Source organism: Monodelphis domestica, chromosome 2 (genome assembly GCF_027887165.1).
Source record: "Monodelphis domestica isolate mMonDom1 chromosome 2, mMonDom1.pri, whole genome shotgun sequence".
Taxonomy (NCBI): Eukaryota; Metazoa; Chordata; class Mammalia; order Didelphimorphia; family Didelphidae; genus Monodelphis; species Monodelphis domestica.
In genome coordinates this window covers 480,028,094-480,050,712 of record NC_077228.1, presented here as the reverse complement: position 1 = coordinate 480,050,712, position 22,619 = coordinate 480,028,094, and the positions used below count along the sequence as shown (strand labels likewise).

The 22,619-nt window shown below is 40.0% G+C and overlaps 1 protein-coding gene across 1 annotated transcript; it reads left to right on the top strand.

The window, feature by feature from the left end:
• Nucleotides 1–1,940: 1,940 nt before the first annotated feature.
• On the top strand, nt 1,941–16,173 carry LAMTOR5 (late endosomal/lysosomal adaptor, MAPK and MTOR activator 5). Its single transcript, XM_001381937.4, has 4 exons — nt 1,941–2,481; nt 2,770–2,831; nt 14,059–14,176; nt 15,200–16,173. Exons 1-4 carry the CDS (start codon nt 2,447–2,449, stop codon nt 15,258–15,260), a joined length of 276 nt encoding a protein of 91 aa, XP_001381974.1. The 5' UTR covers nt 1,941–2,446; the 3' UTR covers nt 15,261–16,173.
• The last annotated feature ends 6,446 nt before the right edge of the window (nt 16,174–22,619 follow it).

Below are 22,619 nucleotides of genomic sequence, written 5' to 3'. Positions count from 1 at the left end.
CAGCCTCTTTGATCCAAACATTCTAGAAAACTATTTATTGTGTGAAAACAGCCACCAAAATGTTCATATTTTTTTACTCAGATCTCACTGCTGGTTATATGCACAGAGAAACATGGCAAGACTTGGATGACTTGAGACAGAGTGAAGAGGTAAATGAAAACAACACAAAAGAAAGAATTCTTTTCAAGGGTATTGCCCATCTTCACCCTTGAGAAGAATTGGTGGTGTGAATGTTTAGTTGGGGGAAAGGTCTGTGGGTACTAATTACTTTATGTTACTAGACAAATCATTCATGAATTAGTTTTTAATCTAACTTCTTTTTTGTTACAAGGGAAAGTTCAAGGAGGCATGGGAAAAACATTGGAAAACTATTATAATGCAAAACCCCCCAAACATGTCAAAACTTAAAAGGAAGTAAGAAAGAAAAACAGAAGGTAAAAAAGAAGTCTGAACTTTTTCAAACCCAATTCTTAACTTCATAAACAAGACATCAAGGCATGATTTCTGTGAACTTCTCTGGTCCTTGGTCCTGAATTTATTTTTATTTAGCAGAGGCTCCTTTGAGCCATCAAAGAAATGGAGAACAGGAGAGAAGGTAAGGAAGGTTAAAGGCCCAGAAGGAAGAATAATAAAGGCCTTTGACTTTTAACTCAACCATTCAACTCCAACTTTCCTCTTCAAAGCTCCCAACAATCAATCTCATCATTAAATCTAATGGTCAAATGGAGGGGTTAGGGTCACTAAAGATAATACTATAGTACCAGGGAATGGGGACAGCCAGGATAAAGCACTGGGCCTAAACTCAGGAAGACCAGAGTTCAAGTTTCACCTGAGACACTTATTATCTTTGAGACCCTGGGCAAGTTCACTTAACCTCTATTACCTTTAAACCATTGGAAAAGGAAATGGCAAACCACTCCAGTATCTTTGCCAAGAAAATCCCATGGAGTACTCAAGTGCTATGGTCCATGGAGTCATGAAGAGTTAGACATGACTGAACACACATTTGAAAGAATGTGTTCAGTCTTGGGAGGGGGGGGGGAGAGACTTCAAGACAGTTGGCCCAGTGGATAGAGTGCCAGACCTGGAGTCATGAAGACTCACCTTCCTGAGTTCAAATCTTACCTCCAACACTTATAACCTTGTATGACCCTGGAAGTCACCTAACCTTATTTGCCCAAGTAATTCTTCATCAGTAAAATGAAAAAGAAGGAAATGGCAACCACTATATTATCTTTGCCAAAAAAATCCCAAATGGGGTCATGAAGGGGGACATGACTGAACAAAATTTTTCACTTTTTTCTATTTCTATATTAAATATATTTATTTTTAAAATATGTATGTGCATAAATATATGTATATATAATATATTTAAGTATACTTGCTTACTTTTCCATGATTTCCTGTGTAGTTTTGAGTATCTTAGTTTATACACTTAACATAAACCTAAGAAGGGTTAGAGGTGAAAAAAGAGCTCAAAAAAAGGTGAAAAACCCTTGTTCTAGTCATTTTGGAGAAGAAAATAGTTCTTTCTCTACAAGTGGATAGCATTCTTTGTCATAAATCCCTCAGAATTGTCCTGGATCATTGTATTGCTGAGAGTTACTAAGTCTATCACATTTGACCAGTCCACAATATTGCTGTTACTGAGTACAGTGTTTTCCTGGTTCTGCTTATTTCACTCTGCATAAAGCACATAGGTCTTTCCAGTTCTTGATGAAATCATCCTGGTCACTGTTTCTTAGAGCACAGAACTATTCCATCACTATTATAGCCCACATTTTGTTCAGCCATTCTCTCATTGAGGGATATCCCTTTAGTTTCCAATTCTTTGCCACCACAAAAACAGTATTTATAAATATTTTTGTACAAGTGGGTCCTTTCCCTTTTTTTTTTTTTAAAGAAAGAAGAAAACAGAGGCAGAGCCAGATAAGTGACTTCCCCAAGGTCACCTGGCCAGGGTCAAAGCCCATTCTAGACACCCCTCCACCAGTTCAAGGCGTAGTCTTTGGAGTTCTCACAGTGGTGGGGAGGATTCAAGGCAACGTGCCACCGCTCCCCATTCCCTTCCCCCACCACCCTCAGCGCTGCGTGTGTGGGTAACCATGACAACCGAAGGTCCCGACACCAGCAGATATTCCTCCGCATTCCTAAGTCTTGGAGGTGGCGTCCCCTTCCCTGCCTGCTGAAGCCCCCATGGATACAGTGCTCGGTTCCGCAGCATCTGAACCAGGCCCATTCTACTGACTCAGCGGTGAGATGAGAAAAAAAGAAGTGCTTATTTTGAAAGCGCGTTGATGTCTTTTTGACCCTTCGGCAGCTCCGTCCAGTAACTGTGGCGATGGGCCGCTGAAGGCACGTGATTACACTACCCGGTAGAGGGGTGGATCACGTGATGCGACGATCTGTGAGCGGCCTGCACTGAGATCTGCTTCTCGAACCCGAGATGGAGGCGACCCTGGAGCAGCACCTAGAAGACACGTGGGTAGTGTGGGCACAAGCAGGTTGAGCACGCCGGTGGCAGCCTGGAGACCCGGCCTGAGAGGGAGGGGACAGGGGCGGCGGCGTGTTGTCTGCTTCCGCTCGAGGGGATCTGGCCTCAGCCCCGGTCTCGAGTGCCTTTCGTCCCCGATCGCCGTTTGAGTTGTGGGACTGTGTCTGTGGTGCTTTGGCCGCGGCCCCGTGGTGGGGAGCCTGATATAAAAAAGGGCTTTAAATTGAGCCCCGAATGATTCGTCCCCTAACGTTGGTGTGTATGCTCTGTGTTAGGATGAAGAACCCGTCAATCGTGGGTGTTCTGTGCACGGATTCTCAGGGACTGAACCTGGGCTGTAAGTAGCGCATGCGAGGTCGCGCTTGTTACCCAGCTTTTGTTATCCCAACTAAGGGGGGGGGGGGGGGAGCGGCACCGGCGCTTCTCCCATCTGATAAGAGCCGTTTTCTGCTTAGGAGGTGAAAGGGGGGAAGACCAGGGGCACCTGGTTTTCCGATACTTTTATGAAACGTTTATGAAGGACTTAATATGACCCAGGTGCTGTGCTGAGCGCTGAGGATACTGAAAGGGGCAAAAATGTGGTACTGTGTATTCAGGAATCTCATATTCTCATATTCTAATCTGGGACAGCAACATGTAAACGAGTCCATAGATGTAAAACCCATACAGTTTAAATGGAAGGTAATCCTCCTAGGAAAGGTAAAAGCCTCTTGCAGAAGATACAGTTTGCCTTGAAAGAGTAGGGGTGAAGAGGGAGAGCATTCTAGGCTGAAACTACCATTGAAAAAGCATTTACTCAGGTGATAGAATGTGGTAGGTGAGAATAGCAAGAAGACCACAAGATTTTTAGAGTACCTCATTGGCCAAAGAAGTGTTCTTTAAGAAAGAAGTTGATAGGTGTACCTACTGTGTACAGTTGTTACTGATGATCAGTGTTCTTGACATTGATGTCATTCCATGTTTTAAGGGGATAAGGGAGCTACATCTATCTACTACCTTGTCTCTCCGAACTATTCTTATTACTAGAATTTCCAGTACTTAAAAAAAAAACAACTCAGTGGTTTCATTATGTAGCTACTTTTTCTGATGTTGAAAATGAATCTTCAACCTAGTGTAGAGGATCATTACTGGAAGAAAAAAAGTTTCTCCAACTGGTTTCTCTACTGATTTGTTAAATAATCTCAATTGGGCCCTTAAAACAGTCTTTTAACTTTTCCTGGATTCTGTCCCATTTTTATCATCAGCAACCTTTTCTATAAAGGCTCCCCAGTTACTACCATTACTGCCTTTCTTCGCAAGTGTCCTTGTTTCCAGCTTAACTGAGAAAATCAACATAAGGACTCCGTACCCTCCCCACCCTCTTTTCCTCTACACCTAAAACTCTTTGACATCTCTACCCATTATTTCTATCCTAATTTGCTTCAGTCTGAGGAAGACACAATCCTCCTTAAAAAGGCAAACCCTATTACATACATCCTCAATCTCATCTTCTAAGAGCTTGTTTCCTCAATCATCCCTGGTTCTAGTCTTAGGGAGACAAGAAATGATTTATTTAGTTATGTAACTAGAGATTATTTGGGAGATTACTTGGGTAGGATAGGGAGGTAACTACTCCCTATATACTGACACCCCCTCCTACCTCCCCCCACAAATAAGCTTTTCTGCTCCATGGCTTAAAAGGTTTATTTGCCTCTGCCATCCCCACCAGTTGCCTTCCCTTTTTCTGTGCCAAACTGGGAGAATTGTCTATACTCTAGGCCTGTTTTTTTTTTTTGTTTGTTTGTTTGTTTGTTTTTTAAATACCAGACACTCATTTCTCAACTGCATATAATCAGGTTTCCAGCCCCACTACTCAACTTAGACTGCTTCCTCCACTAAGGATCTCTTAATTACCGAATTCAGTGGGTTTTCCCAAGTCTTCATGAAGTTTGATTTCTTAGATGCTTTTACACTATTGACCATCCCTTCCCGAATATATTCTTCTTATTTTGCTGTCTTGACATTGTTCTCTCTTGGTTCTTCCTGTATTGATCCTTTGAGATGCTTCCTTTGCTGAAATGCCAGCCATCTCCTACCTCTTTCATGTGGTTATGCACTCAGGGCTGTCTTGATCCAGTTTCTGTGTTTCTCCTGGAAGTTTATCTTTACACTAATGACTTTCAAATCTGTGCTTCTAGATCTGATCTTTTCCTGAACTCCAGTTATACATTATCAGCTTCCTACTGGATATCCCCTAGATGTAAAATCTCAAATTTGTTCAAAACAGAACTTCACCCATAAATCAACTCTCTTAAATAGCCTTGGCTTTTCCTCTCTCCTTCTCACTCCCCTCCCATCACTTGCCAACTCTTGTTGATTCTACTTCTTTTCTTCACCCAAAATATAGTAGCTGAGGGTGAGGTCTTCATTTCTTGTCTAGACTTTTCTATTGTAATAGCTTTCTAATTATCTTCTCTTCTTAGCTACCAAAATGCCCTTCCTAATTCAGGTGCCCTTCTCAAAAATCTGGTTTCCTTATTGCTTAGAGTCATGGTGGCGAACCTATGGCACATTTGCCAGAGGGGTTACTCAGAGCCAACATCACCTGCCCCTCTAAAAGGTTCACTGGCTTAGAGCATAAAGCCTCCCACAGTAATACATGACATATATTATAGACATTTCATTTGGGCCCCAAACAACCTTGTGAGGCAAGCTCTACATGTCTTTTCTACAGCTGAGCAATCTGAAATTCATAGAGGTTCAGTGGTTTGCTTGTCTTACATTTTCATATGTAGTGGTGTCTAATAGCTCTATGCCTCAGCTTGGGTTATTTTGCCCTATTCTGCTTCATACTCTTTATCCCATCTATATTGGCATATTATCTATTTCCAAAATTTCACACACCATCCTGTGCTTTTGCACAGGTCCTTCATACCCCACCCCCACTTCCTCAACATTGCTTTAGAATTTTGTAGCTTGCTTTAATGTTCAACTCTGGTATCGACTCCTGTGGGAGACCTTTACTTTTTAATCTCCACCTTTCGTTTATCATGTATTGTGTACCTGTCATAATGCAAGTTCCTTGAAGTCAGGGGTGGTATTTTTGTATTTTTCTCATTCTATCCCCAGCTGAGGTCCTTGTATACAATAGGTGCTTAATAAATGTTTAATTGATTTACTGCAACCAAAAAAAAAAAGGCAGCTAACTTTGTTCATCTTTCAAATGAGCTTGAATGGTTTTCAGACAACAATAGACCTTTACCAAGTCCTTAGTTAGAACCTTTAAACACTCAACTAGGTAACTCAGTGGATAAAGAGTCAGGCCCAGAGATAGGAGCCCTGGATTCAAATTTGTCCTCAGACGTTAACCCTCATTGTCTAGCCTTTTACCACTCTTCTGCCTTGTAACAAATATACAGTATTGATTCTTAGAAGGGTTAAAAAAAAAAACGTTTCAGGCCAACTATTCACAGTAAGATAAAAAATACTTCTTTGGTTTTGTTTTTTAATTGGAGGGTGAGTGAGAAGGAAGATTACACCAGGTTATTAAAGAAGATCATTGAGGGGAGCTAAGTAGCACAGTGGATAGAGCTCCAGGCCTGGAGTCTGGAGGTCTTGGGTACAAATATGGCCTTAGACATTTACTAGCTTTGTGGTCACTTAATCCAGGTTGCATAGCATAGAAGAAAACAAACAAGCAGGACAAACAGCTTAAGGAAAGCCAAGCTCTTCTTAAGATGTTTAAGATTTATGGTTTATGTTTAGCCCTTTGTACTTTGCATATAGAAATGCTCTTTTTATTTGTTTGAAAGTTCAGTCTTTAAATACTTTTTTAAGGGCCTTAGTGTAGCATATGCCATTTGTTTTCACTAAAATAATAGTAGTACTGTAAATGTGAGCAATTAACAATTAGATTTAGAGGTCGCCCATTTATCATACAAGTAAAGAACCACAAAGTCAGATAATGTTACTTATTGCCAATAGACCCAGCTGGTCTGGCCTTTAATTCAAGCTAAAAGTATTGGATGAAAAATCTGTTTGGAAGAGATACTGATGCAATTTATTATCTAGGCAGATTAAAAGGGGAGGCATGGGGGTAGGGGGAGTAAAGGAATAAAGTTACTTTCTAGATTAATTTGCACAATTTGTTCAGAATTCAAATTCCTGAATTCTGACATTTAACTTTGTGTCCCCAAAAGACCTTCTCCAGTCCTATAAAACCACACTGGATCCCTTTGGTTTGTGTAGGCATCATGTCAGCAATAAATCTCCATAATCTGTTGTCTTATGTCTTTTACCTGGCTTAGTCTCAGACACAGTTTGAAGGACCAGCTCTGGAACCTATTTTCTCCCTGACCCCCTTGCCCCTAGAACCCCTCCAGTCAAGTTAATGAAAAACCAGTTACCATACCCTGGAATGTGCTAGGAACTGATAAGGACCCCAACCCCAGGAGTTCCTGACACCCCCTCCCCCCCAGGAACTGATAAGGACCCCAGCCCCAGGAGTTCCTGTTCACTCCCCCCACCCCAGGAATTCCTGTGCATTCCCTCTACCACAAAAGTATATAAAAAGCCTGCAAGCCCCAGACTCAGGACCCAGCCATTTTTATAGTGCTGAGCCCAAACTGCAGTTTGTTTAATAAACTCCCTCATGTGTTTTACATTGTTGGTCTTTGTTTCATATTTGGGATCAATAACTGGGTACTTCATTTGGGGGCTCGTTCTGGGATCCCATGAAGGAAACAGTATGACCAACAGAGGGATGGGACTGTTGTCACTGGGGCAACTTGGGTTGGTGGGATCTGGAACATGTCACATCTTGGTGGAGGACGACAGTAGGGTCCGGTGAGTAGCCTCTGGAGATGTTGAATGAATGTGTGGAGAATGTTGTGTGAGAGTGAGGGGGTAAGGTCTCCTGAGTCATCAACATATGGCTAAGTGGTTAACCACTGGTCACCAGCCTGGGGGCTGTTCAGGATGGCCTATTGCCAAGCCTTACACATTCTGGAGAACTGCCCGCCTATTTCTGAGTGTGAACTGGGAAAGTACATAGTTCCTATTTCCCATGAGGGGGTAGGTCAGAAATCTTGGGAAGCATGTGGATGAAGACTGTGACACCCCTCTTGGCTACCTTCACCTAAGGATCCCCAACTCCCTCTCCCTTGGATGGGCCGTGGGAAGGATCTCTTGGACTTGACTCCCTTAAGCAGGGTATTCTGGCCAGTTGATTTCAGTTTACTTTATTTGGGATGGTTAGAAGCCCCCTGGTTGGAATTCAGGGTGGTTAGAGGCACCCTGGTTGGAATTCAGGGTGGTTGGTGGCCCCCTGGTTAGAAGTTGGGGTGGTTAGAGGCCCCCCGTTAGAAGTAGGAAACCCAGTGGATGCACTGGAGGGAAGGGGGTGTGGCTCCAGGGGAAGCCCAGCCACACCGCTCTGTTTTTAGGACCACTCACCCCTAGCCCCTTGAGGGGAGTAGAAGAGCACATCCAATCCAACGTTCATATTTATTGTGTCTGCCTTGGCTGTCCAGTCTGTTACATATTGCCCTGTCTGCTTTCGTGTTCATTGCCTTTTTGTACAGCCTACTGCTTGCATTCTACAGGACATTATGGGACAGGGAGAGTCCAACCCAGAGGTCCACTCTGCTCTCCCTCATGACTACCCATTTCTCCATCTTCAAGGCGAGGGCCCATAATCTCATTGGCCATTTTCTTCTAATGATCTTTATAATTGGAAGAAATTGGCACTAAATAGCTTGGAGGAAATTGACTTTTTGATACCAAAATTAATACCAGGTGGAAATTGGACATATTTTGCAGGAAAGAGGGCAGAATATGGACAGAAGCTCCTTAGTTTTATCCCCTCACTAGGCTCCCAGTTCTCCAAACTCTATTTCTTGTTTGGATTTTAAGGCAAGGGCCTGCTGAGAAATCCAGGCAGAGATGATAAAAAAGAAAAAGGGAAAACCAGGAAGCCATCAGTTCATTGATCAGATCTGTCTTCTTCCTCTGCTACAGGGAGGAAGAGGGTTGATTCTGAACAGAAAGACAACTGGTGAGACACCCCTACTTATGGGATATTTCTGTTTATCGTTGTCTTTGTCACAGTCTCATCTCTATGTATTCTTAAATTGGACACTCACAAAAAGGAAAATGGAGGAGTTGCAAGATTGAACTTCCCACAATCAAAAATCCTCAGCAGAGGACAAAAGCAAATATCTATTCAATGATTTCTTCCTCTTTCTTCCTTTGGATGGGCCCCCGAAGGAGAGAAAAAGAGAAAAATTCAGAGTAGAAAGGGGAGATTTTTACTCTACAGTTAGAGGCACTTTTCACTTCAGATTAATTCTAAGGGTTAATACATACAACTTGGGAGGATTGCTAATAATTTTGATATGGTACAAATGTAATTTCATATATTATGGTAACTGCCAGTTAAATGTGAAATGTTAGCCAGATTTTATTGAGCACAACAAAACTCATGGTTAGAAGTTTGTTTTGTTAGATCTTGCAATACATAATGAATTTGAGAATTGTCTAAATGTGATTGATAGCCAGCCTAACACAGAGAGGGAATGTTTTATTCTATAAGGACAGAAATTATACTGGCTACTTTATAGATGTAAAAGTCATCCAGAAAAAGTTATGTTCTTGAGAAGAACTTATTCTAGAATTTAAACTTGGGTTTTCTTCAAATTAGATGTTATTTTAATGTATGTGCTGTCAGAACTAGCAACAAGAAATCATATGACACACAAGAAGTTTTTAAAGTGTCTAATCTATGCATGGGATTTAATAATACAAGTACTAAGAATTTGGTATTTTGCAAAAGAGGTGATTTCTAAACAGTGTTGTCTTTGACTAAGGTTATATGAATTGTTTTTAAACAATGTGCACAATGGATAGGAAGGAATTTGTGATCTAGAGATGAACATGTATTCAGACACAAATTGCTAGAAAGTAATGATGAGTTAATACAAAATGCATTTGTATTATGAAGAGAATTAAGTTTTCCACCTAAATAGGTTAAGGGTATATATGATATGCAAACTATATGTCCTTAACAAGACAAATTTGACCAGCCCTGAAATCAAGAAGGGCTTGTCATGAGAATTAAATACAATTCAGTATAGTACCTTTCCTCTACTTATAATAATGGTAAAGAGGAGAAGCCAGAAGAAATAAGAGTAATGGATAGAGATACTAAGTGATACTGTGAATTCTAGTGTAAAATAGATACAACAAATTATAAATTGGAATAATGTTGATGGAATTTAATCAGGTATGTAGCAATGTTTTGAGCTAAAAGAAAACTAAACTGGAGGTTCTATTCTACTTTAAACAGAAGTTTGAGAGGAGTACAGGTAAATGCTTTGAACTTCAGTTTGGTTACACACTGAAAGACTGCTAAAGGACTTAAAGTTATTTGGAAGTTGTGGAGTTCAAACTAAAATCGACTGAGAGTAAATTATTATGAAGGGGGTTTGATACATTCAAAATTTTAAATTGTAGTAAGCTCACTTGTTAAAGAAGGATGGGACAAGATTGTTAAGCAATAAAACCTAAATCAAGCCAAGCAGCCTTAGGATAAATTGCTCATAAGATATTAACCCCTTCCTTGCACAGAGGAAGGAGAAAGAAGTGCTTGTAACTGTTCCACACTGATACTTAGGGACTGAAATAGGGACTTCAAAGAGTTGACTACCACTGTGTGATAGAACTTAAAGATGAGTATATTTTAATTGTATATTTCGGAGGTTTTAAGATGCTCAAGCAAGCAAGCGTTGCCAGCCCTGTCTGACCAAGAAGCTTGTTTGAAGCTGTATTGCAAACATTCCATGTTCAGAATGATAAAATGAATTGACTGATACATAATTGAAAAGTTACTTCACACGAACTTTGGGAATATGTTGGTTGATATTTTGATTATATTTTGATCTGTATAAAGATATATGTTGCAAACAGTAGCCAAGGAAGTGGGTAGGATGTTAAAAATGGCATATATGTGAAAAATGCTCGCTCAGAATTTTATGAGTTATGTGACTTGCTGCTAAAATGAGCAAAAACTTATCATTGATGAGCACTATGCTAAAGATGCAGTGTTTCAATGATGTAATCCTTTAAATCAGAATTCTTTTGGGTTACCGATTAGCAATTGAAGTGATACCAACGGAATGTTTGTTTGACTTATGACAATAAAAGCAAGTCAGAGAAGGTAGAGAAGATAGTTGGTTTTGGATTCAGAAGAAAGAGGGACTTTGCTCTAAAGTCCATAAAGCTTGAGTATGCAGGTGTGTGAAGGAAGAATGGAAGTCTTGCTCTGCTTTTTAAACAGAGGTTTTGAAGAAAGAGAGAGAGGGAGAAGGAGACACGTAGAGAGGTGAAAGAGAACAGAGAGATGTTCTCCTCTTATATTTGGATCCCTGACCTAGGGATAATTTCTAAAATTAATGTATGTGTTGTTGGAAAATCACAAATGATTCCATAATTTCTCTGAACAGTTACCCTGAAGTGATTCCTGACTGATTTTGTCTTAGTTCCTTCAGATGGCCTAAGGCCAGGATATGATCTAGCCCTGATTTGTATTTACTGTAGAGCTAATGAATTCAACATTCCTGTTCAGGTTTTGTGACTAAATTGTTATAAATTAATTATTGCCAAAATATGTAAGAATAACTGCTATAATGTAGACTCATAGGCTTTAAGGAATCCTTAGAGAGGGCATATGGTCAGAAAAGCTTGTTTTGAGGTATTTAGAAATCAGCTGAAATGGGTAAGACTTGTCTGCTAAGGCAGAAAGGCTTCTAGGATCCAGTGGTGATGAAGTACTCTAAGGAGAAAGTCCTAAGATGTTTGGAGAAGGCAACCCAAGGTGCTCACCTTGGACTGGACTTTCTTGACCATCTAGGCTGCTAATCCTTTAGGGAAACAATACAAGGTTCACCCTGGATTGGACTTTCCTGACCATCTAGGCTGCTAATCCTTGAGGGAAGCAATGGCATGAGCCAGTGACAGCCTTGGCTTGCACATGAAGCCACTCACTGTGACCTTTGGGACATGAGGAAATATTTTCCCTGTCTCCCTTTTCCTTTGTGACAGGTTTCCATAATCAGCACATAATGCAAATTGTAAAATTAAAGTTTCCATTTCCCCAAATAACCTATTAGGTTAATAATTGAAAATTCTTAAATTGTTAGGGAACATACTTTGAGAAGTAGGTGAAGTTTATTCATAGATGGCTTGTATTTGTAGCCTTAATTTACCACAGTTGAAGTTTGGATCTTGAGCTTGGAAATATAGCTCAAAGCTTTCTTGAATTTCCCCCAGAATCTGGGGTAAAGAAATTAATCTGCAAAATATTTTTACTCAAGTGTTTATAGATGTTAATAGTTAATGTGTACTTTGTAAAAGGATATTCTTTTAACTCAGGAATCCAATTTCTTAATGGGAATCTATTCCTGTCAGAAGATGATTTCTGAAGATGGAGTCTGTTGGCTAAGATACCCAAATGCAAATATATAATATCAATTACTATTGTATTAATTTTCTCTGTTTATATCTGTTGCTCTAGTTTTTGCCCCAGTCCTTGTTTCTACACTTCTATCTTAGGGGCTGACTCTCCCCCTTGTGTCTTGTCTGCCAATCAGGGGAAGCAGTCGCAAGACATCCTTCAGATCTCCAAGTAGGTCCCCACCTACCCAGGACCCAGGCATTCACTGACACACCCCTAAAGACCCTGTGCATACAGCCTTTCCGTCCCTGTTCAAGTTTTGGCTACTCCCCTGTGGGATATGTGAACCTTGTATTTGTAACCTTGTCACTTCTCTAGTTGCTTCTAGGGTAGAAGCACTTCTGGGAGTCACCCAGATGCCACTGTAACCTCGGGAACTATTCCAACCTAAAGCCCTGGACATTGCCTAGTCAGTAGCTCTCTCCTGACAATAGGCAGGGACAGCTATACAACCATTCTCGGCTCTGAAGAAGCTACAGAAAACTGAGACCATTACCCCTTTTTCCTTAGCTATTTGGAGAGGGGGGAGATGACATGGGCATTGAACCCCCAGAAACTAGGGCAAACTATTATCAGGGAAATTCCTTTGCTCCCTTACATCCTCATGACTCCTAGCCTAAAACATCTAATGACCCCTATAGATGATTGTCCTCCTTTGATCCTCCTTTAGATTTAAGATGGACAGAGAGATGCACCTCCAGGCTACACCTCAATTCTATCAGGCTACATCTCAGACATCTGTCTGTTTCCTAAAACTAAAGAATCTTTTATGAGGGTCATTCTCTATGTCTCCAGGCAGACCCCAGTCAGATGACCAAGCCACTGACCAAATACCTACTCTAGGTATAGGAAGGGGAACCTCCAGCCTCACTGGAAAGGATCCTATGTTGTTCTTTGCTTTTATGCTAATCATACAGAGCTAGTTCCATGCATTCTTAATCGCCTAATAGCCAAGGATCGCATTAATACTGTCCAGCTAATGGTCCTTCACCAGCAATATCAAACTCTTGACTCCTACCGAATCCCCTTATGAGGATACAGTAGCACGAGGAAGATTCCTCATGTACAACAGAAGAAGTGGGGAATAAAGGACAAGCCCTGGAACCTATTTTCTCCCTGACTCCCTTGCCCCTGCAGTCAAGTTAATGAAGAACCATTTACCATACCCTGGAATGTGCTAGGAACTGATAAGGACCCCAACCCCAGGAGTTCCTGACACACACCCCCTCCAGGAACTTGATAATAACCCTAACTGATAAGGACCCCAGCCCCAGGAGTTCCTGTTCACTCCCCCCACCCCAGGAATTCCTGTGCACTCCCCCTACCACAAGTGTATAAAAAGCCTGCAAGCCCCAGACTCCGGGCCCAGCCATTTTTATAGTGCTGAGCCCAAACTGCAGTTCCCTCCTGTGTGTTACATTGTTGGTCTTTGTTTCATCCTTGGTATCGATAACCTGGCACTTTAGGTTGTGTTTGTTTCTGTGATTGCCAACATATTTCAAAGTAAACTTGTTTCTTACTGTTGGTTTGTAGGATCTGAGACTTAACATTATCCCGAGACTGAAATAAAGCAGCAATCAAAATCCAATTCTCTTAGCATTCCTTACTCTAGGAGGATTTGGCCTTAGGAAATTCAGTTTATTCAAACAAAGACAAAGAAACTGCCTCCAGAGAGGACATACACTGAGTCCTTGTTGTTGGCCTTATTGATGAAAGACTTAAGGGGCATGTCTGGTTGAGTTTAGTTAAAGGAAGTCAAGTCACCCCCAAGAAATTAGTTGATCTATCTAAATTTATCATGTATTTCAGTTGATTTTTCATGACTGAACATATATGCAGGATTGATTTGAATGATAGTATTCATGATGGCATTTTTCCCTTCATCAGAACTGGTCATGAAATTTTAGGGCAGTTTTCCAGTGGCTTTTTAGTTTAAAAACTCATGATTGTACAGATATAGCCAGCGGTTAGTGTGGAAGGCAGATAATCGAGACTTTCTTGGAATTCTATATATTCATTACCATCCTGATCCCAAATAGTAGATGCTTAGTTTGGTGATTTCTGTATCTTCCAGGTCGTGGAACCCTGTCTGATGAACATGCTGGGGTGATCTCTGTCCTAGCCCAGCAAGCAGCTAAACTAACCTCCGACCCAACAGATATCCCTATGGTCTGCCTAGAATCAGACAATGGGTAAGTATATGTAGTTAGGTGTTTATTCATTTGAAATTATTTATCCAATCAGAGTTGCCCCTCCATTTTTCATTCACACATGGCATTGAGGACTGGACTGATTTCCAAATGTCTTTTAGGGGATTTTACTTGTTCCTTTAAAGCAGGAGTTTTTAATCTTGTGTTTTTTGAATACCTTTGACACCTTGGTGAATCCTGTAGATCAATGATTTTGAACCTTTCAGAGACCAAGTACCCAAACTTCAACTCTCACACCTTAATCCAGATGGGGGAGGGAAGAAGTGCCCCCATTGGGTTGCTGGGCCAAGGGGCTGGTGTAGAGAACGGATGGGGAGCAGCCCCCTCCAGCATGCATGTCACAAGTTTGCCAACATGGCTATAGATACAGACTCCTCAGAATAAGGGTGGCTTTTTTTTCTTTTTATATTCCTTATTAAAAAAAAAAACAAACAGACAAAAAAAACCCTTGAGACCACATTTGAACCCAGGACCTCCTTACTGGTGCTCTAGCCACTGAGCCACCTGGCTGTACCTGCATATTCATAATTGAAGGAAATGCTAAATTTAGAGGTTGGTGAAAGTAAAGACACACAATGTTTTTCCCATCCAAATTGACAATCCCCCTGAAATCTATATTCACAGATCTCTTGGAACCTCAGATTAATAACCTCAGCTTTAGAACCACACGAATAGTAAATAGCTTGGCAGTTTTTAATCTATGCTCAGTACTAGTTTTGTTAATCCATTATTATCTTAAACAAATTTTATTCATATTTAAAACCTCAGTTTCCATATTGGCAAGCCAGGCTAAATACTTAAAAGAGGTTAAAGGTACTAAAATAGACTTGATAATACATTATGTATAAATGTAGACCGGATAGTCTCTTGAACTAAGAAATGAGCAGCCAGCACAAAGAAAAAAAAAATTATCCTAAAAGATGATATTTTTCTCTGATAATACTTATTAAAATGGGAAGTTCCAAGGGTCTAACATCATCAAATTTCTTTTGCTTTGCCTTTCAGGAATATAATGATCCAGAAACGTGATGGCATCACAGTGGCAGTACACAAAATGGCATCTTGACCTCTCAGATCTATTCTCCAAACAAGTGTAGAACTCAGACCAATCTTTCCATCTCATTTTGCTATATTGCTACATGATGTAGTGCCAGTACTTGGGCCATCCATTAAATATAATACCTGCTTCTTTTTCTGTTTATTACTTTTAAATTGTCTTTGTAAGCACTTAGTGAAAGGGTAATGTCTTAAGGTGTTTGTCAAAACTAAGTTGATGTATCTCTAGACTTTGGTTATGGTCAGTAAAATATAGCTTAAGAAGCATTGAGCTTTTCCTAGGTTGCACAAAATGTTTGTATCATACAGCCTGAAGGATATAGGATCAACATTTTCTATTTTCTAAAAGGCCTATTATTGGGACAGCTGAGTAGCACAGTGAATAAAAGAACTGCAGGCCTGGAGTCAAGACAACCTAGGTTCAAATCTGGCTTCAGATACCTCCTAGCTATGTGACCTTGGGCAAATAATTTAGCCCTGACTGCCTAGCCCTTGCAGCAGCACTGTCTTAGAATTGATAAGACAAAGAATAAGGGTTTAAAAATATTTAGTTAAAAAAAATAAGGCCTATGCTTCCAACTACTTATCTTTCCAAAGTTTTCCTAAAGCCCATTTCTTATCCATAAGAGTGGTGTTGTGATAGCTAATTAACCTTAATTTCACTGGCAGAGGATACTACATTTTAAAAATTGGGAACAGGCTGGATAAGAGTATTTTTGTATTAAGTTTTCTCTGTTAAATTTAATTTCTGTGAGTAAGAAATGTACCCTCTATAAGCTAACGGTACTTAATGCATAACCATGTATAAGCAGGCAAGAAGATGTCTGATCTTGTTAAAATGAAGGACCAGAGCAACTACCACCACTACTAGGAAGAAATATTTCTCTGATATACTTTAATGCAATAAATATTTATTGAATGCCTGTTTGCAAGTTATTAGGAACATCTTCTGTTTAAGAAGCTGAAGTCAGTTCCCCCTCTTCCTTTTCTATTCCCTTCATGTTGAGGTGGTTCTTTGAAAGTGATTTCCAGAAGACAGTCCTCCAGATACCTGAAGGGGACTGGCCTGGTTCCTAAGAAGACTAGTCCCAAGTCCTCCATGCGTGCCTTGGAACATTTTGGGTCTTAGCCTGGTTTGCTTTCTACTTCTGTCGTTCTTGAACTGTGACAAGAAAAACCAATGTCACCTCAGTATTCTTGATGTAGTCTAACGTTCAGACACTTCTACTGCAGGACCAACACATGACAGGAATGCCACTCTTGTAGATTGACACCACTCCTATCATCCTCATGTTATCCTTATATGGTTAGATTTTTCCATTCTAGGTGAATTTCATATTTATTCTTAATAAACACTAGCACAGGGGCAGTTAGGTGGCTCAATGAATAGAGAACCATAGAAACAGAAGGTCCTAGGTTCAAATGTGACCTCAAGATTTTTCCTAGCTACATGCACTGGACAAATCACTTAACTCAAATTGCCTAGCCCTTACTGCTTTGGAACCAATACTAAATATTTATTCTAGAGCAGAAGGTAAAGGTTTAAAAAAAAGAAAAAAAGCATCCATGTAGAGGTGAGTTTCTGCCTGAATGAACATGAGATTTATACAGCAGGCTCAAGAAGACCTGCCTGATTCTGCAGGTTTCTTATCCATCCCCTCAGTGGAAATACACTATTCACTCTAAAATAAATACCACAATGTTAGATTCAGCCCATTATTCCTGCTTATTAAGATATTTGTGGGTCCTTTGGGGAGTATAATGAAAAGAAAAAATTTAGGGAATGTGAGTGAGCTAGCATCACATTTTTTTTTAAGTGGCACATTTGTTTTTTGTTTTTTTTTAATTAATTATTTTTCATTTGAGCGTTTCCAAACATTATTCACTGAGACAAAGATCATTTTCTTTTCCTCCCCCCACCCCCCAACTTTCCCATAGCTGACGCGTGATTCCACTGGGTATCACATGTGTTCTTGATTCAAACCCATTTCCATGTTGTTGGTATTTGCATTAGTGTTCATTTAGAGTCTCTCCTCAGTCATGTCCCCTCAACCCCTGTAGTCAAGCAGTTCCTTTTCCTCGGTGTTTTTACTCCCACAGTTTGTCCTCTGCTTGTGGATAGTGTTTTTCTCCTAGATCCCTGCAGATTGTTCAGGGACATTACACCGCCCCTAATGGAGAAGTCCATTACGTTTGATTATACCACAGTGTATTAGTTTCTGTGTACAATGTTCTCCTGGTTCTGCTCCTTTCGCTCTGCATCACTTCCTGGAGGTTGTTCAAGTCTCCATGGAATTCCTCCACTTTATTATTCCTTTGAGCACAATAGTATTCCATCACCAACATATACCACAATTTGTTCAACCATTCCCCAATTGATGGGCATCCCCTCGTTTTCCAATTTTTGGCCACCATAAAGAGCACAGCTATGAATATTCTTGTACAAGTCTTTTTCCTTATTATCTCTTTGGGATACAAACCCAGCAGTGCTATGGCTGGATCAAAGGGCAGACAGTCTTTTATCGCCCTTTGGGCATAGTTCCAAATTGCCCTCCAGAATGGTTGGATCAGTTCACAACCCCACCAGTAATGAATTAATGTCCCTACTTTGCCACATCCCCTCCGGCATTCACTATCCTCTGCTGTCATGTTAGCCAATCTGCTAGGTGTGAGGTGATACCTCAGAGTTGTTTTGATTTGCATCTCTCTGATTATAAGAGATTTAGAAGAACACTTTTTTATGTGCTTATTAATAGTTTTGATTTCGTTAACTGAAAATTGCCTATTCATGTCCCTTGCCCATTTATCAATTGGAGAATGGCTTGATTTTTTTGTACAATTGATTTAGCTTTTTGTAAATTTGAGTAATTAAACCTTTGTCAGAGGTTTTTATGAAGATTGTTTCCCAATTTGTTGCTTCCCTTCTGATTTTAGTTACATTGGTTTTGTTTGTACAAAAACTTTTTAATTTGATGTAGTCAAAATTATTTATTTTACATTTTGTGACTCTTTCTATGTCTTGCTTGGTTTTAAAGTCTTTCCCTTCCCAAAGGTCTGACATGTATACTATTCTGTGTTTGCCTAATTTACTTATAGTTTCCTTCTTCATGTTCAAGTCATTCACCCATTTTGATTTATCTTGGTATAGGGTATGAGGTGTTGATCCAAACCTAATCTCTCCCACACTGTCTTCCAATTTTCCCAGCAGTTTTTATTGAATAGTGGGTTTTTATCCCAAAAGCTGTGATCTTTGGGTTTATCATATACTGTCTTGCTGAGGTCACTTGCCCCAAGTCTATTCCACTGATCCTCCCTTCTGTCTCTTAGCCAGTACCAAATTGTTTTGATGACTACTGCTTTGTAATATAGTTTGAGATCTGGGACTGCAAGGCCCCCTTCCTTTGTATTTTTTTCATTATTTCCCTGGATATCCTTGATCCTTTGTTCTTCCAAATAAACTTTGTTATGGTTTTTTTCTAAATCAGTAAAGAAATTTTTTGGAAGTTCCATGGGTATGGCACTAAATAGATAAATAAGTTTGGGTAGGGTGGTCATTTTTATTATATTGGCTTGTCCTACCCATGAGCAGTTAATGTTTTTCCAATTGCTCAAGTCTTGTTTTAGTTGTATGGAGAGTGATGTGTAGTTGTGTTCATATAGTTCCTGTGTTTGTCTTGGGAGATAGATTCCTAGGTATTTTATTTTGTCTAAGGTGATTTTGAATGGGATTTCTCTTCTAGTTTTTGCTGCTGAGCTGTGTTGGAAATATATAGAAATGCTGATGACTTATGCAGGTTTATTTTGTATCCTGCAACTTTACTAAAGTTGTTGATTATTTCAATTAGCTTTTTGGTTGAATCTCTGGGATTCTTTAAGTAGACCATCATGTCATCCGCAAAGTGCAATAACTTGGTCTCCTCCTTGCCTATTTTGATGCCTTCAATTCCTTTATCTTCTCTAATTACTACTGCTAGTGTTTCTAGTACAATGTCAAATAATAGAGGTGATGATGGGCATCCTTGTTTCACTCCTGATCTTATTGGGAATGCGTCTAGTTTATCCCCATTGCAGATATAAATATATACTGTTTATTATTTTTAGGAACGACCCTTCTATTCCTATGCTTTCTAGTGTTTTTAATAGGAATGGGTGTTGTATTTTATCAAAGACTTTTTCTGCGTCTATTGAAATAATCATGTGATTTTTGTTGGTTTGCTTGTTGATATGGTCAATTATGTGGATGGTTTTCCTAATGTTGAACCAGCCTTGCATCCCTGGTATAAATCCTACTTGATCATGGTGGATGACCCTTCTGATCACTTGCTGGAGTCTTTTTGCTAGTATCCTATTTAAGATTTTTGCATCTATATTCATTAGGGAGATTGGTCTATAGTTTTCTTTCTCCATTTTTGACCTGCTTGGTTTTGGAATCAGTACCATATTTGTATCATAAAAGGAGTTTGATAGAACTCCCTCTTTGCTTATTATGTCAAATAGTTTGTATAGTATTGGGATTAACTTTTCTTTGAATGTTTGATAGAATTCACTTGTGAATCCATCTGGCCGTGGGGATTTTTTCTTAGGGAGTTCTTTGACAGCCTGTTGGATTTCATTTTCTGATATGGGATTATTTAAGAATTCTATTTCTTCTTCTGTTAGTCTAGGCAGTTTGTATTTTTGTATATATTCGTCCATATCCCCTAGATTGGTATATTTATTGCTATATAATTGGGCAAAGTAATTTTTAACGATTGCCTTAATTTCCTCCTCGTTGGAGGTGATGTCCCCCTTTTCATCTCTGATGCTGTTAATTTGCTTTTCTTCTTTCCTTTTTTTAATTAGATTGACCAGTACTTTGTCTATTTTGTTTGGTTTTTCAAAGTACCAGCTTCTAGTAGCATCACATTCTTAAACTCAACTAGATGCATCACCTACTTCGCAGGGTTGTTACAAGGGATATTTTTTTAGGTGTTAAACATGACTTACTGAACGGAGTACTTCAGATCAATTAAACATTTATGTGCTATATTAGAAGCAAGAGGAAATATTTCAGAGGATCTGAGCTTTTTGTCACGGTGGGTACTGCTTAACACTGACACACTCCAGGAGTCATAAGACCACAAAACATTTCTTCACCCTATGGCCAACTTGATTATGAACCTGTTCACACTGAAACCAAGCTAATACCCAACTGGACTATACCATTATGCCTTATTAGCTCATTAGAACTTTTATTCTGCTAGCAGCATCTTCAAGAACTCAGTCACCTCCACACCATGATGAGTTACTGAAATAGCACTTGGGGCTACTAAAATAAAGTGCCCATGCCCACAAGGGCCATACATTTTAAAAGGGGAAGAATGACAAGTAATTAGGATGCAATGGAGAGTTAAGGAGGCAAAGAAAGGATTCAGAAAAGGGGAGGAATAACACCGACCAGGAAAAGGATTTTGGACATGACCCAAGATAAATCTTGGAAGATAAGTTTTTGAGAGATGGAGGGAGTACCTATTAGGCATGGACAGGTTACATGAATATACAGAGGATCACTAAGTTCAGGATAAAACCTGGGACACTACCTTGACAAATGCACAGACTACATAAAGGACTGGTAAAAGAAAGCTGGTGAGACAGATGGAGCAGCCTCATGATGGAATCTACATTCTTAAAGAGAACTCTTTAAAGAGAAAACAATGAATGCTTTTAAGAGGAGTAGTGATTCCAGAGCTGTACCTTAAGGAAATTACTTTGGCAGCTTTGTTAGTAGATGGCTGGGAAGGGGGGGGGGGGACAACTGGAGTAAGAAATGCTAGTTATTTTATCATTTCATGTAAGAGATATGTACTAAGGAAGGCAGCTAGGAGGGACTAGATTCAAACCCAGAATCTCATCTCTTGGCCTACTTGAGGTGGAAAAATAGGAGTAAATCAGAATGGGCTACTACAAGCAATCACAAAACAAACACACTAAAGGGGCAGCTAGGTAGCTCAGTGGATTGAGAGTCAGGCCTAAAGACAGGAGGTCCTCAGTTCAAATCTGGTTCCAGAAACTTTCTAGCTGTATGAGCCTGGGCAAGTCACTTAACCCCAATCACCTAGTTCTTACCACTCATCTGCCTTGGAAATAGTACATGGAATTGATTCTAAGATGGGAGGTATGGATTTTTTTTTTAATGTACTAAGTGACAATGCAGTGATCCTGAACAACTTGGAGAAATCTATGAGCAAAACCACTATCCACATTCAGAGGAAAAACTCTTGGGAGTAGAAACACAGAAGAAAAACAACTGCTTGATTACATGGGTCGAGGGGATATGATTGGGGAGGTAGACTCTAAATGAACATCCTAATGCAAACACCAACAACATGGAAATAGGTTCTGATCAAGGACACAAGTAATACCCAATGAAAGTTGGCTTCGGGAAGGGTGGGTGGAGGGGAGGGAGGGAAATAATGTGATTATTGTAACCAAGGAATAATGTTCTAAATTGACTAAATAAATTAATTTAAAAATAAATGTACTAAGATAGAGGCAGAGTGAGTAGAGAGGTGAGGGGGTTGGATGCAAGAATCCATTGGACTTGGATGGCCAACTGAATGAGTAAAGTGGTAGGAGGCAGCAAAGCTGATACTAATCTTTCAAGCATGAGGAAGAATAGTACTACTATCAATGGAAATAGGATGGGCAGGTCCATTGGTAAAGATAATGCGTTTAGTTTTGGACAAAACTAGACTTGGGGCAGGCCATCCATGGAAATCTTTAATAGGCAAGGGCCAAACTGGACGGCTAAACATACTGAGGAGTTATCTGCAAAGAACTTATCTACCGCTCCAGAAGCAGATGGGGCAAGAGTAAGCATTTCTTGGGCCTCTGTGGGTCAGGCACTATATCTGGTGTTAGGGATGCAAAAAAATCTAGAAAATAAGCCTGAAAGGAATAGACATGCTTAGGGATCGGGATGATGAACCTACCAAGGAATGGGATCTATTACTGGAGCAGAACATGGAAAGCAACATCACAAAAGCCATGGGGAAAAGAGCATATAGAAACATGAAACGGCCAATGTGAAATTCAGAGTTAGAGGAGGTTGATCACAGCTTCAATCCTGTCATCAGTCAACAGTGGGCTGGAACAAGGGCCTACGAGTTGGATGGGAGGGAGAAGCTGATGAAATTTGAAGGCCAGGATGTTTGGTCATCCACATGAGTCCCAATGACGAAGATGGGCCTGGGATGGAGAGAGACTGTCCAGCCTTGTTCAAGTCAATCGAGGCTGGTACCCAATGGCAGGGATAACCTAACAGGATGAATTTCAGTGTGGTGTAGCAGTGTGCTGACTCTCCGCCTGGCCCCAGAAGGGAATGAAGACA